General features: G+C 36.3%; 2 protein-coding genes across 4 annotated transcripts; one reads left to right on the top strand and one right to left on the bottom strand.

Annotated features, from left to right (window-relative positions):
• Positions 1-1,389: 1,389 nt before the first annotated feature.
• LOC135080581 (protein farnesyltransferase subunit beta) lies at positions 1,390-6,519 on the bottom strand. Of its 3 annotated transcripts, none has more exons than XM_063975253.1 (5): positions 6,423-6,519; positions 5,935-6,085; positions 4,811-5,624; positions 4,350-4,458; positions 1,390-4,223 (listed from the first exon to the last, which is right to left on the bottom strand). In XM_063975253.1, exons 2-5 carry the CDS (start codon positions 6,019-6,021, stop codon positions 4,016-4,018), a joined length of 1,218 nt encoding a protein of 405 aa, XP_063831323.1. In that variant the 5' UTR covers positions 6,022-6,085; positions 6,423-6,519; the 3' UTR covers positions 1,390-4,015. The 3 variants fall into 3 exon arrangements, with proteins under 3 accessions (XP_063831323.1, XP_063831321.1, XP_063831322.1); XM_063975251.1 differs by lacking the exon at positions 6,423-6,519 and adding an exon at positions 6,281-6,390; XM_063975252.1 differs by lacking the exon at positions 6,423-6,519 and adding an exon at positions 6,172-6,386.
• A 492-nt stretch (positions 6,520-7,011) lies between these two features.
• On the top strand, positions 7,012-11,293 carry LOC135080582 (uncharacterized). The gene is made up of 6 exons (XM_063975254.1): positions 7,012-7,280; positions 7,515-7,759; positions 7,980-8,033; positions 8,443-8,595; positions 9,067-9,153; positions 9,272-11,293. The coding sequence occupies exons 1-6, from the start codon at positions 7,180-7,182 to the stop codon at positions 9,796-9,798; spliced, it is 1,167 nt and encodes a 388-aa protein (XP_063831324.1). The 5' UTR covers positions 7,012-7,179; the 3' UTR covers positions 9,799-11,293.
• Positions 11,294-16,211: the final 4,918 nt, after the last annotated feature.

Genomic DNA, 16,211 nt, shown 5'->3' with positions numbered 1-16,211 from the left:
TATTAGAGGCCGGTAGAAGATATTCTATTCTCATAAATAAAATACCGGATACTTACTTTCACATAGCTATTGACTCATTTTAAATACAGTTCATCACTTAGTTAGTACAAAAGCGCGCGGAGCAAATTACTTTATCAAATAGAACACATAAATTGTTAAAAAGCGTAATTACGTAATTTAAAAAGAACTATTACAAAATCAGATGTAAGCACTTTATTTAAAAAGTAATATTTATTCATTTTTACAATTCAGAGTTATTACGAAGTTTAAAAAATTAAAGTTCTGGTTTTGAAGATGCCGAGTTAAAGTAGCCGTATACTACGCAATACACTCGTGGCATATTTTTTAAAAATACAGCGGACAGTGCATGCAATAAAATTATTATTAAAAACACAACGCGCGCGACACTCGCGACGGATGGACTGCGAGGTTCGCTTAGAGCTCGTGTAAAGCGTGCGTCTGTGTGCGTGAGTCTGATTTCGAGCGTTTGTATGAAGCTTCCGTACTGAGTAGATATATGAGCTAAAGCAGTACGGAAACTTAGCCCTTTCGGCGAGTTAAATACCTACACTTCAACTGAGTGTTAGGGTTGGCACTCTTAATCTTTATAAAATTAATAAGGTTCTGACTTACTTATTTATTAAAACGTTTATTTAGGTTTTTTAATTATCAAATAATTAGGTTCTATAATGATTGAATACATAATCGAATAAATTGATTAAGTACTATTAGAGGCCGGTAGAAGATATTCTATTCTCATAAATAAAATACCGGATACTTACTTTCACATAGCTATTGACTCATTTTAAATACAGTTCATCACTTAGTTAGTACAAAAGCGCGCGGAGCAAATTACTTTATCAAATAGAACACATAAATTGTTAAAAAGCGTAATTACGTAATTTAAAAAGAACTATTACAAAATCAGATGTAAGCACTTTATTTAAAAAGTAATATTTATTCATTTTTACAATTCAGAGTTATTACGAAGTTTAAAAAATTAAAGTTCTGGTTTTGAAGATGCCGAGTTAAAGTAGCCGTATACTACGCAATACACTCGTGGCATATTTTTTAAAAATACAGCGGACAGTGCATGCAATAAAATTATTATTAAAAACACAACGCGCGCGACACTCGCGACGGATGGACTGCGAGGTTCGCTTAGAGCTCGTGTAAAGCGTGCGTCTGTGTGCGTGAGTCTGATTTCGAGCGTTTGTATGAAGCTTCCGTACTGTTTGATTTATCTACTGTGTTATAACTCAATGGTTTATGTACGGTACGTCGTACCAGCTCACGCACTCTACAACTACTTTTTTGAGTGGACTATTGAGCGAAAGCGCATTAGTAAACTATCACGTGCGAGATCGAATGTGAAACCAGTGAAACTCATTTGTGCGATAGGACAAATATTTATTTGTAGGTAAATAAATATGAATTACAGATTATTGTAGAATTTACTTAAACACATTATTCAGTAGGTTCCTACATAAAACTGTCAGTGGAAAGTTCTAGACTATTAAAGAAAACTTGAACATGAACTCCTTTATTAGCTAAGTACTTACATATTAGAATAATATTTACAAATTTACTATTAGTGTATGTAAGCAAGAGTTATTAGGTTAATTAAACAATGGAAATATAATTGCTGATAGTTAAGTATTTGAGGACTTCGGCCATAAACGCGAAGTGTGATAAAAGGTACGGAACCAGGGCTTCGCGCCCACTGACCACAGCCATATCGATCTTACATGATTTATCATTAGAAAAAAAACACGTTTTGTATTATACAAGTGTAGCGAGAGGCGTCCACTAGCGACTCTTTCGCGACACATGTGGCAGCCACTCGATACAAATCTATTATAAATAATAAATTTCGGCTACGATTATTAATAATGGCCACTGACCACACGGACCACAGACCATCGTCGTTTGTGCGGTTCCAAAGGAGATGGCGCGCGTGTCACACTGGGTGCCCGTTTGGTCGCGTTGCACAGATTATTAATAATATCTACTTCATTAGTGCTCATCTCGGCATACGAGCTCTAGAATTATCAATATTTCCCAATTTTGTAACATTTATTTCTTTACTGCTGCGCCCCTAGGATAATAATGTTATACAGGGTGGAATTTTGTAATGCCACCTGGAGGGAAAGTACTCTTAATACTGTAGACAGAAAATTATACTGAAAGAAAACATTCCTTTAATTTTGAAAAGAAAGAGAACTGCATTCATACATTTTCGAAAACTCACTACCATACCATACAATTTTCTGTAAATAATTAAGATAATTTAAGATTTCATAGTTTTCCTTTCATTTGATTTATCAAGTTTGTTAGAGAGATTTCATCATTATACTTAACCCTAACGATCGATGCAATACAAATACAGGGTGTAATTTTTGTCATATTTTAGTTGGTTCGATTCCCGGGTGTGGCAATAAAATTTTAGGAAATCTTTGAATGCAGTTCTATTTCTTTTCAAAAATAAAGGAATGTTTTCTTTGAGGAAAAAATTCTATCTACAATATTAAAAGTACTTTCCCTCCAGGTGGCATTACAAAATTCCACCCTGTATAGCCTAAAGCCTTCCTCGATAGAATGGGCTATGCAATACAAAAATATTTTTTCAATTCGGCCCAGTAGTTCTTGAGATTAGCGCGTTCAAGTAAACAAACCTTTAAGCTTTAATATTAAGCTTTAATAGAGGCTGTTAGGTAAATGGTATAGCCGACATTAGCCTATGTTAACATTAAGAATATAAATAAATAGGTCCATAGTGTGGTGAAGTTTTTCATGTTTGTGTCGGCTTAATATACCATTTAACTAACACCCTGTAGATACCTATCTCGTCGCCATAGTATAAGCTCTGCACCCCGATTACGGTAACTTTTAACGTCTACAATCCAGACGCGTTTCTGATTCTGCAATACGATTGGTCAAAACAGCTGACATACGCTGTTGAACGACCAATCGTATCGCAGAATCGAGAAGCGTGTCTGGATTGTTGACGTTATAAGTTACCGTAATCGGGGCTCTGGTTTTGATGTGATAGTTGGAACAACAAAAACAGATTGAGATTAGCGACTTCGTACGCTTGGACCTCGTTATAACCCCTTAGGAGTGGAGTTTCGTAAAATCCGTTTTTAGCGGATTTCTACAATCTAGAAACCTACTTGCCCAATTTCAAGTTTGTAGGTGTTATAGTTTCTGAGATTTCGTGATTAATCAGTGAGTTGTATTTCGCTTTTCTACATTCAATAAGGCCTTTGTCCAGCAGTGGACGTCTTTCGGCTGAAACGAACGAACGAACAAACGAACATTCAATAAACCAGTATAACAATTATAAATACCTACATATTTTTATATCTACGAGAAAATAGAACCACAGAATAATAATAAGTACTAGAACTAATTTTAGACGCCAGATCTATGCCTCGGCGCGCCTACCTGCGCGTTATAGGTACACTATGTCATTGTGGCAGCAGTACGTTACGGCTAGCACGAAAAATTTTCGAGTTTGAATCGTTTATGTATTCGAATCGCCATCAAAAGATTTAGTACAAAAACTACAACAGAGCCCTTGTGAACGTGTCCTAAAGTGAACTTAGTATGAGAAATGGTTGCACGAAACTTATTTTGAGAATCAAAATTGTCACGTTATCGTTTGATTCGAAGGTTGAGTATCGAATTTTACCGAATATGCAAACGATTCGAACTCGAAAGTTTTTCGTGCTAGCCGTACAGGTGCCGCTGCCGCTGCGCGCTGCGCTGATAAACGCCTAACGGTTTTGGTTACTTTTTACTCACGATCCTTTTAAATCCTATTTTAAGACGAATTTGCATGTACACTGAATAGGTACAACCTGTCGAATTAATTGCGTACCTGGCGGCCATCGACGGTACGGACGGGGCCAACTGGGGGAGGTGTGCGGAAGTGGGAGGGAGTCGCATTCCAGCGGTGCGCAGTTAGCTCGATCGAGTTGTATGTAAAAAGTAAAAATGTATGTCATTTTCATTAATTCTTATCCTTTACCGGAGGCGGGTGTCTGATAAAATAGTGAACAGCGTTATAAACAAGATGTGGTGCAACATTATGCAGAGGGTGGACCCGGTTTAGCTCGTTACTCGGTGAACCAACTACGAAGGCGTCGCCGACACCGGTGCCGTGTTGCGCCACCGATAAGCCGCTCAAAGTGTAACAGGTATGATATATGTCACGAAATCTGAAAAAGAATTGAAATTAATTGCTGGTAATTCACTTAAACATATTGTATTTTAGAATTTAACAAAACAAACAAACATTTTAGACTGTTGCTGACTGTAGGAAGTTAAACATATTTTTTACTTACTTTCCAGGTTTATCAATAAGGCCGCCATCGCGAGCTTGACAGCACACAGTGATGTACTCTTGGAGAGCACTCTGGTTGAAAAATACTGTTTCGATTAGTTCTTTATTCCCTGTAAAAAAATAACATGGCTAAGGGACAAGGCAAAATAGTTACAGAGCATTCAGAACAAATTTTACATTAAAAAAATACATTATGAACTCTTGAAGTAAGATGAGCTCTTAATGTAACTTTTTAGAAGCATGTTGAAGCAAAGTTATTATTTCTTTGTTAACCCTTTATACGGCAGTGGGAATATAGTTCCCACTACCTTAAGATCCAAAAACATTGAAAAATTTGGACTTGTTATGCCTTTTAATGGCTTAAATTAAAAGTTAATAAAGTGTGTGAATAGTAAGTGCGCATACCTATATATTTTTTCTGTTTATTAGGAAGCCTAATCATATATTATTTTTGAAACTAACCTTGTGATAGTATTGCACTTATAATTGGAAAAGCAGCTCCTTGCCAAAATGAATAACATCCGTCTACCAATTTATTAGTTCGTCCTTGAAATCCACCTTCTACACGCATTTGGCGATTCACACACCATCTTAACAGGGCATCAATGTCACACAGAGCTGTTCTATTTAAGAGGGCTAGAGATGCCAAGCCACAAAATGCATATCCACCATGAGCTTCCATGCCAGGACAGCCAGCAAAACCACCTTCATATGTTTGGCAACTAACAATCCATTCAGCTGTTTTATCAAACAAGGCTTCTGTGTAAGTATTTGTTATTTTAGCAATGCTTATAGCGCAATATGCACCTCTTATATCCTGTTCACCACCTTTATGAAGGGCAAAGGAGCCATCAACTTCTCTTACTGTCCACAAAAACTTCTGAAGAGAACTTCTGTCTATGGAATCGTATGCTTCATCTGTGCCAATAATACTAAGCGCATTTACTGCAGCATAGGTAGTGCCAAGATGAGGGAATTGTTTTGGTCCACCTCCATAACCACCTTCTTCATGTTGACAATGTGACAAGAATTGAACAGTGTGTGAAAGAGTTTCAGCATCAGGCATGTCATTAAGCAGCCATAGTGAATGCAGGATCCAGTAAACTAGCCATGTTCTGCTGGCATCTAAGCATTCATAACTCTTAGGCAGACCTTTTAACCACGTCTTAAGCACAGTTATGTGAGCTTTCCTATTGAGTAATGGCAAATCTGGATCAATGGCAGCATTTTTCTCAAACTGTTTGTATAGGTTCAAGATGACAGCTTCCACATCAATCTTAAAACAACAAATACCTATGTTTTATTAATGTTAAAATAAGTGATAGTGATTGGTATTAATGAAATTTTAAAAACAAATGAATGAAAATGAATTCCATGCCTTGTTAAAGAATAACAAATAAATACACTGTTTTGTAAATTTTAAGTAAAGATTTCAGTAAATTTAAACTTTTGTAAAAATAACAGTTTGAACTAGCCGTTTACGAAGATAGGTATTTAATTTTATCAGAAAACTACTATTTATTTAACTAAAGGCACAATCACAGAATACAATTCAACAATTTAAAAAATAACAAGATTTCACATACCTGATCTGATGAAGTATCCGTAATTACACCTTCTGAATCGTATTTTTCTTTTGCTATGTCATTATAACATCTTACTTCGTTGTCCATGATCAGAAGAAGTTATTCAGATTGTAAAGGTAGAGGAGGTGTAAAATCTTGCAGCGTGTGTTATCTATAAATAATTGGTAACCTTTACTTTATTAATAGCAGCAAGCAAGAGTTATTTGTCAGACAGGTGAGCAGTTATTATAATCTCACAGGTTAGAAGTATGTAAACAAAACGTTGTACAAGACATCAATTAACACTAAACATATTGGTCGAAATAGTCAATATTTTCGAATAACAAATCGGCCAAAATTAGCTTACTTTAAATACATTAACTTTACAAGTAATGCCACAAAACTAATCTAATTTAAAAATATTAAAATTTCTTCTTCACAATTTTACAAGCACAGTGGGTGTTTTTTATGAAAGAAATGTCAAACTTCAAACAAAAAATGACACTAACATTTTTTTTAGTTCGATTTACGACAAAGGCAAAGAAGGCATTAAACTATATCAGCCAAGTCTTCAATGAGAGTTGAGGACATCAAAACAACAAAGATTCGTATCTGTATACGCCAGTGGGTAGACACTTCTCATACAAAAACTAGTCTCTATATGTAGCAATTGATATACAACCTTATCCCTTAAGCAATAAAGTGCATTTTGGATTGATTTCACTATAGCAGGGGAACCCGCGGATCAATACCACCATACTAAAAATAATTGTTAGTGTCCTTATGTTGGTAGTATTGTTAGTTTGACAAATGAAAAAAAATGTCTGTCAATTGAGTTTGAGTTTTTAACCGGCGAATTGATTCGTGTGAAGTTATTTTCTCAGATTTGGTGCAATATTACTGTAAATAAACTTTTCTGTCGTTTACGTTGAGTTGATTAAGTTCCTCCGTATCGGGCGTGATAAAGTTTGCTGTTCAGTGTTATGTTTTTTGTGAGATAGAGACTCTTTTAAATAAGCTGTGTTTCAACTTCTACAGAAGTTTAAACTCTTATTTACTTTTCTGTTTAATGGGTATGTTATCTACTTACTTGAAATATTAGATCTATTACAAATCTATTTTTCATTAAAAACAACCCTATGTGATGAAAATGTAAATGTACTTTCAAAACTGGTAAATGCATGAACCAGGGCATTGACACTGGTTGGAGAGAAATTATAGGCTTTGTTTAATTAATACCTATTTCATTTTAGGCTTCTACTGATAATGGAGAGTAGAAACAACAAGAAGTGCGTTATTTGTAATAAGAGGCGAAGTCGTGGTGGATCACCCTTACTTTTGAGTAGGTTTCCTCTGGATTCTGACCGGTAAGTTTCTAATAACACTAATTTATTACAAGATAATTTTACTGATTGTGTAAACTTAAAGGCTGGGATTAATATTTTTAATCATACAGTAAATAACCATAACCAATTTTTAATTTCAGTATTTTGTTTCGTACTCTGTAAATGAATTGCATAACAATACTAAAAGAAATTAGTTGATGAATAAATTTCAGTTTGTTATTCTTTTTCTTTTCTAATAGGTATTTCTTATTTCAGTTGTCGAATGTGGGTTAAAAATGCTGGCATAGAAGACTTAGCATATGTACCTATTGAAAAGTTACACCAACTGAAGTTTGTTTGTGGTGGGCACTTCACTCCTGAATCCTTCAATGCCAAAGGAACTCGGCTGAAGAACTCAGCTATTCCAACACTGGAATTGAGCAATCCCATCTTGCCAGATGAAGTTTTGACAGAGTTTCCTCTTCATGTAAAAGACTCCAATAAAGAAAACCTCAAGACAGGTATGATGATGACTTCAATTATTTTTTTAAAATTTAATTTACTATCTATAAATTTTTCTGAATTATTTAGATGTCTTAATTATTTTCTTTGGTTTCCAAAACAAACCAACCGAATGCAATTTAACAAGGTTCTTTCTTTGTAACCACAAACATGTGTTGTATGCTTATCAATAAATAATATATAATTTCAATTATTAATTATATCTATACTTTGTTACAGTTCTTTATGATCATTCATATTGCATTCCAAAGAAGTCAAATCCAGTTGAACGAGGTATGTTTATCTAAAATTATACTAATAATATAAAAAGGAAATATTTAATTGTTTGTTTGTATTTGATCGGCTCCGTAACTCGAAGCCAAGATAGCCTAAAGTGCGGGTTAGAACCCCACAGCTTGAATATTGTAGTAAACCCACTCGTAACACAATTTAGCTTAGAATGTGTGTTGAGTTAGAGGGACTTTAGTAATTTGTGTAATACAAATTCTTCAAAAAAAGTACCGGACCAATTTGAAAAATTTTAGGCAATCTACATTAATTAGCCAGGTCAGCTAGTTTAATAATATTTATAAGCTAGTAATTTTTAATGTGAGCAAGACATGTACTAGACTGATTGTACCCTAAAGTTGGGTAAGAACATGACATTTTATTACCCAATTCACATTTCATTATCTGCTTTCAGTTCCCCTTACAACTACAACCAAACAACTAAATTCAACATGTTTGGGAGCTGTGGATATACCAGATTCTGGTATTTCTGCGAAAACAACTTTTGAACCTCTTCCTTCTACTTCCAATGCACCAGAACATATGACCTATAAACCCATTACTCATGGTAAGTGTACAAACTAATTATTTACCTTCTAAAATATGCCTTCCCTCAAACTAAAGAATGCCACCCTGGATGCGTTCTGCAGTCTGCAGTCAGGTCAAAATGAACTTATATGTACAACATTCTAGGTTTCTGTACATTTTATATTAATGCGATTTGACCGTGCGGATACGAACAAAGAACGCAAAGCACACGTGACTGATTGCCTTATCACGACCACTTACAGATTGTCTTGACATACCCGCAGACCGCATCCAGAATGCAGAACATTAAAACCTCTAAATGCCTTTAATTTAATATTATGTCATTGTTATTGAAGGTGGGCCCACGCTTCATATTTTATGAGAAGAGCTATCATTATCCTGTCTTTGCATTTTTTTAAAACTTGATAATGATTGATTGATTTGGAAATAATATGTTTCATAAAACAACAAAATAAATTTTAAACTAATTTGCATATTTATAATATTTCAGATGATAAAAACATTTGCCATCAAGATGCACAGGCAGAAATATTAGTCCACAGTTATAAAAGACCTAAGAAAAACATTGAAATGAAAGGTAAGATAAAACATACCTAATTTAAAAAACTAAGTAAAATTGCTGATTAATTAACCAATATTCAATTCAATTTGCTTTAATGTTGTTTTTTTTACTAATGGAAATGTTTTTATTACAGACACTTCATCAACATTTACAATTAAAGAGAAGAGGCTTTGGCGACAGTTACAAAATGCAAAAAAAACAATAAGGAATATAGCGAAGTCAAGAGTGAATTTAGACAAGTTAGATTCGGAAGTGCTGACATCGTTAGTAAAGGATGTAGTGCAGAATAACAAAAAAAAGTCACAAGGAAAAAGGTGGACTTTAGCCAACAAAATATATGCTTTGGCTATATTTAAACGGTCCACTAAAGCATACCGCTATATGCAAAAGCTGTTTACGCTACCAAGCACTAAAACGCTCCAAAGGATTTTAAAAAATATACCAATGGAGCCTGGTATAAATAAAAATATATTTGATATGTTAGAGGCAAAAGCATCAAGTATGCCAAAGGAAAATAAATATTGCTCGTTAATATTTGACGAGATGGCGTTAAAGAAACGGATAATTTATAACGAAATTGCTGATAAAGTGGATGGCTACGTGGATTATGGAGAGGGCGAGAACATGGGACGAGAAAAGAAAATGCAGACCATGCGTTAGTGTTTATGATACAGGGTGCTAAACATAAATACAAACAATATATTGCGCACTATTTTGTGGAAGGCACAATATCAACAGCAAAACTGGCAAAAATTATATCGGACATCATCAAAAAATTAAAAGAAATCGGATTTATGGTTCTAACAACAGTTTGTGATCAGGGATCTACAAATATAGGAGCTCTTAACATGTTAAAAAGAAACTGTGGACAAGGCATAGATAGCAACTTTTTCTCTGTAAATAATGACAAAATTTTTATAATCTATGACATCCCTCACTTGTTCAAATCATTACGAAATAATTTCTTTAAAAGTGGAAATATGTCTTTCGATGGAAAAATTGCACAATGGAGGCATTTGGTAGTTGCAGAAGAACACAACAGAAATTTTTTAAATTTTAAAAAACTGAATAGTACCATTGTAAATCCAACATTCAAAACTAAGATGAGGGTGAAGTATGCTGCGCATGCTCTGAGTAATACCGTGGCAGCTATTTTAAAAATGATGGCATGGAAAGAAGTTTCTGATTGCAATGATACAGCATTTGTGATTGAACAGTTAGATAAACTATTTGATTGTACAAATGGTCCATCATCTTTAAATGACGTAAAGAAAGGGATCCGGGAAAATGTTTCCACATCAAGTAATCACATTGAGTCTTGGACCTTTTATACTGATAAGTTAAAAACCATAAAATTTATAACAGCAGAAAACACGATACTAAAAAATGTTAAATGCGTAAAGGGATATCAAATATCTATCAAATCCTTAAACGATATTTGGGAAAAGTTAAAGAATGAAGGGTTTAAATATATGAACCTTAGACAGTTTAACCAAGACTCTCTGGAAAACTTATTTGGAATCATTAGGCAACACAGTGTAACCAATAGAAATCCCACTATCACGCACTTTACTGCAGCGCTTAAAACAAGCATGGTTACTGGGCTGAAAGTTCCTCATAGCAGAAGTGCTAATTGTGAAGCAGACAACAATAAACATATGCTGGAATATAAAGACATTTTAAAAACTAATTTAAAAACAACAGAAATAAAAATTAATGTTCAAGATTCCACAGACACTGAATTTTATCCTGTGTTGTCTATCCCGGACCCTGAAAACTTAGAACAGCCCATTGAAAATTTGTGTAGCCTTGAAAACCAACCAGTAGTATATGTAAGCGGGTATTTAGCTGCCAAACTATTACAGAACAGTTCTTGTTTAATTTGTGAAGAGTGTTTGAGCGTGAAAACTCCTGTTGACAATGATTTGTATGCATATATATCTCTTCGCGAATGGTGGCATGATAAAAAAAGTCTCGTTTATCCAACAATTCAATTATGTACCACCGTAAATGAAGCTAAACAATTTTATCATGACCATTTTGCCGACCAGATATATATGGAAAATGTTGGAAAATTCATTTTCTTAATGTTGAGTACAAATTGTAATTTTAGTTGGTTTAAATGTCAACAACATAATAAAGAAATTTATGATAAGATGTTTAAAATATTAAGTTACCTTTTTCTAAGAAAAAGTTGTAAAATCATTAATGACAGCTTCATAAAAAGTGAAAACAATTTTGCTGACAAAAGTAAAAAAGCACAGCAACAAAGCATTGAAAAGTAATCTTGAGGCTGAGGTTCGATCAGCTGATAAGAAAATTAAAGATGTTTATAAATAAAAATCCAATTTTTTCTTAGAAAAAGTTGTGAAAATAAAAGTTTACAAAATTATCATTTCTGTACTTTGTTATAATTTTCAATAATTCCTCATGCCTACAACTGCTATGTCATGTTCAATACTTATTGTAATATACCTATTTTATTTCGAAATAAATAATTTACGTTACAAAACTTCGTTTTACTTACACATAGTATAAAATAAAAATAGTAATCATTAAAATATTGAAGGTTCCTATACTAGATATCGATATGCAATAACAACCCTAGCAAAGTATCGATAATCGATAAGTTATTACGAACGTCACTAATACTGTCAGAAAATAAGGCATTATGTTGGTAGCTCCGCCTGTAGTTTGTGCGGTTGGTAAAGATTTGCGGGTCGTTCTCTAAAATGCATATGTGTGCGTGAGCTCAAAAAATATCTATGGAGTGCCGTCTCTTACTCTTTTATGCTCTTTGGTATACGCCTTAGATTCTTGGTCTTAGGAGGTATTGGCTCTGTGCACGATTACAGCGCCAACTAGCGTCCACAACTTTGTGGGCTCTGTCACATTGACATTTAGGTCGTCTATTTGTGAAAAAATATCGAAATGAAAAATTAACAAAAGACAAAGCTACATGTATCAACTGTCAAGGCCCCCATTTTGCTTTAAACAGGTCCTGCCCAGAGCACTCTCGGCAGAAGGCAATTAAGATCACCATGTCTCAGGACAATGTCTCTTACTCCCAGGCCTCCTCCCAATTTGCGCCAGTTCGTAGGTCATATGCAGACATTGCTAAATCCCCATCACCCCAAAAATCCAACCCCACTCCTCAATCTTCCTTCCCCCAATCCTCACCCTCCACTCAATCCAGCTCTTACAGAAAGTCCATCCCGCGTCCTTCCCGTCCTCATACGCCATTGAATAAAGGGTATGACAAACAGGCGCACCAAGCCATAATAGGCAACTGTGCCTCCGCCCTCCCCAATGGCTGCGCTTTAGGCGATGACTCTTTTTCCTCCTTAGGAGAGGAGAACCTTCTGGACCTGGTTCTCTCTCTTATCCTTCAAATTGTTTCTGGCCGTAAAAACACCTTACCGTCCAACGTTGCGCAAAAGCTTTCCCAAATCTCGCAGTTAACTTGCAATAATAATGTCGACAGAGGTAGTCCAATGGAACTGCAAAAGCATTAGACGTAAAAAACACGAATTAACTTTTTTAATTAATAAATATTCTCCATCGGTCCTAGCCATCTCGGAGACATGGCTGGTGCCTGGTTCACACTTTCGTGTATCAGGTTACTCGTGCCTCCGGGATGATAGGACCGATGGTTACGCGGGAAGTGCCTTACTTGTAAGGCGCTCTCTCCGCTATACCCAACTTCCTCTCCCCTCGCACAGTCAAGACATTAATGTCGTGGCCGTGCGAGTATTTGACATATCCTTTCTATCCGCTTACATTACTCGTCCTAACTCTTCCTCTATTAATGAATTACGCTCTGCCATTATATCCCTTCCTCCTCCTGTCCTCATTATGGGTGACTTAAATGCCCATCACGTCTCATGGGGCTCATATCACTCTGACTCCCCTGGATCATTGCTTTTGGATCTTTTGGATGATTTGGACCTCTGCATTTTGAACAGTGGCTGTCCAACGAGAAGATGTGCGCCGTCTCAAAACCCAGCGTCTGCCGTGGATGTCTCGTTTTGTTCACCTAATTTAAGCTCAATTCTTTCCTGGAGTGTTCTTAAGAGCACGTTCGGTAGTGACCATTTTCCAATTTTAATTTCTCTACCGAATAATAACTCTGTAATAAATCGCCCCCCTCCCCTCTTAAAATATAAATTAAATAACGCTGATTGGTCAGGCTATTATGCGTCGGTTAGAGAAAAACTGAAGGACCTACCTAACGTCACTAACGAGAACGCTCTTGATGTGTACTCGGAGTTTGTGAATACCCTGCTGACATCAGCTGATGCTCATATTCCCACAAAAAACCCATCTAGGAAGGTATCACCTCCCTGGTGGGATGCAGAGTGTTCTGCTAGTGTCCAAAATCGTAAAGAGGCTGAAAAAAGATACAATCGTTCAATGTCCATGGAGAACTACATCTTCTACCAAAAAACTGCTGCGCAAACCAGAAAATTCCTGGCCAAAAAGAAGAGAAAGGGCTGGATTAAGTTCTGCGAGACTATGTCTCCAAGAACTCCTTCCTCAATAGTTTGGAAGCATATCAAAAGATACCGTAGGTCTTTATTACCAATTAATGCTCCATCAAATGATCCCTCAGCATGGTTAAATGCTTTCGCTGACAAATTGGCCCCTCCTTTTGTTCCTTTCATGGATAGCTTCCCTTCTCCCAGTAGTTTTCTCCCTCATACAAACAACCTCGATCGGCCCTTTTCATTTGAAGAACTGTCATTGGCTCTTGACGGTTTAAAGGATTCTTCCCCAGGGGTAGATGGAATCCCATACTCTTTTATATTAAAATCCCCCGAAAAAGCCAAACATTACTTTCTTGACACCATTAACTCTTTTCATGATCTAGGTTCTCTTCCGGAAACTTGGAAACAACAGATAGTTATTCCAATCCCCAAACCAGGAAAAGAACCTTCAGACCACAATTCCTACCGTCCTATAGCTCTCTCTTCCGTCCTTCTCAAAATAATGGCACATGCAGCACATGGTTAAAAACCGCTTAGAATGGTTCTTAGAATCCAACAACATCTTGCCTAAGTCCCAATTTGGCTTCCGTAAAGGGCTGAGCACTCTTGATAGTTTGAGCATCTTGACAACCGATATTCGAGTAGCTTTCCAAAATAAAGAATTCCTTGTTGGTGTTTTCCTGGACATAGCCTCCGCGTATGATAACGTTTTGCTCCCATTGCTCAGGCAAAAATTGCACTTGCTGAGTATCCCGGAGAAACTGGTACGTCTCATCTGTAACACATTGATGTCTAGATCAATAACGGTGAGATGCCAAGACTCTTCTGTTCCTCGTTTAATATGGAAAGGCCTCCCTCAAGGGTCTGTGCTTAGTCCCCTACTCTATAGCGTTTATACATACGACCTAAACAGAACAGTTGACTCTTTCTGCAGCATACTGCAGTACGCGGATGATATATCCCTGTATTACTCCTCCAAATCTATTAACGAAGCAAGCTCCCGTCTAAACTCAGCATTAGATTACCTTAACTCCTGGATGACAGATCATGGACTCTCAATTTCTGTTCAAAAATGTAGTTGCGTTGTCTTCACTAGAAAACGTTCCATTCCAAATTTAGATATTTCATTGAACGGCGATACCATTCCCTGCAACAATCAAGTAAAGTTTTTGGGATTAGTTCTTGACACCCGATTGTCAGGTATCCCGCATTTCAGTTACATCCTTGGAAAGGCAGAAAAAGGGTTAAATATTCTTCGAGCCCTCTCGGGTGCCTGGTGGGGTGCTCATCCTTATTCCCAAAAGCTACTATATAATGCTATCGTTCGTAGCCATTTTGACTATGCTTCATTTCTGTTAGACCCGTGCAACAAATCCGTCCTCGATAAGCTTACTAAAACCCAGTCTAAATGTCTTCGCATAATACTGGGAGCTATGAAATCCTCGCCTATCAACGGATTACAAGTTGAAAGCGTGGAACCTCCCCTCTATTTGCGTCGACAATACCTCAGTGACAGATTTTATTTAAAAGTTTCTCAAAATTCAACTCACCCATTAAATGACAAATTAATCCTCCTCTCTTCACTGATCAACAATGACCTCTCCCGGAGTTTACCATGTATCTTGTTAAGTTACCAGAAATTTAACCGTCTCCCCACTCCGATTGAAAACATGACATTGAATCCCCTTTTCTCTAACAGCTTTGAATCTCTACTTTACCATCCCTCGATTATTTTAAACTTTGGTATAACTAAAGATTCATGTTCTGCAGGCCAAGAATTTATCAATATTGTCTCCGAACACTGGCAAGGCTGGCTCAAGATATATACTGATGCTTCTAAGCTGGACGAAGGTGGATGCACAGGTGCTGCAGTATGGATCCCAGCATACAAAATAACATTGAATTTTAAGTGTCCTCCTGTTACATCAGTGTTCACCGGAGAATCTGTTGCTATACTTGAAGCTATTCGCTACATTATCTCTCATCAACTCAACAACACTCTGATTTTCACCGATTCTCTAAGCTGTCTTCAATCCATTTTAGCCAATCCCTTCAAATCCAAATCCAAATTTCCAATAATTTTCAAAATTCGAGAAGCCCTATATCAGTGTAATCAGCTGAATTTAAACGTCGTTTTGGCCTGGATCCCAAGTCATCGAGGAATTCCTGGTAATGAAACAGTAGACTCATCCGCCAAAATTGCTATAACCACTGGCTCGTTGGAACATTACAAGTTATATGCGCATGACGCTTCCTCCCTGCCACGCAGTCACCTTTACAAATCATGGAATACTCATTGGGAAAAGTCTAAACGATTGGCTGGTAGATATTATGCAGACATCCAACAGAGCATTCCCACAAGACCCTGGTTCTTTAAATATCACCACTTATCTAAAAGGACTGTATCCATTATCTGTCGCTTGCGTCTTGGACATGCTTGTACCCCGGTTCACCTTGCAAAAATGCGGATTAAAGATAATTCCCTATGTGAGTGCGGCTTAGATGAGGGATCAACCAATCATATATTTTTTAACTGTCCCAAAATTGGCTCTTCCTTGTTTGATTTTCTTCCAAAAAAATTCCCAC

This window comes from Ostrinia nubilalis, chromosome 18, assembly GCF_963855985.1.
Source record: "Ostrinia nubilalis chromosome 18, ilOstNubi1.1, whole genome shotgun sequence".
NCBI lineage: Eukaryota > Metazoa > Arthropoda > Insecta > Lepidoptera > Crambidae > Ostrinia > Ostrinia nubilalis.
Note: the sequence above shows the minus strand (reverse complement) of the source record. Positions and strands in the feature narration are given on the sequence as shown.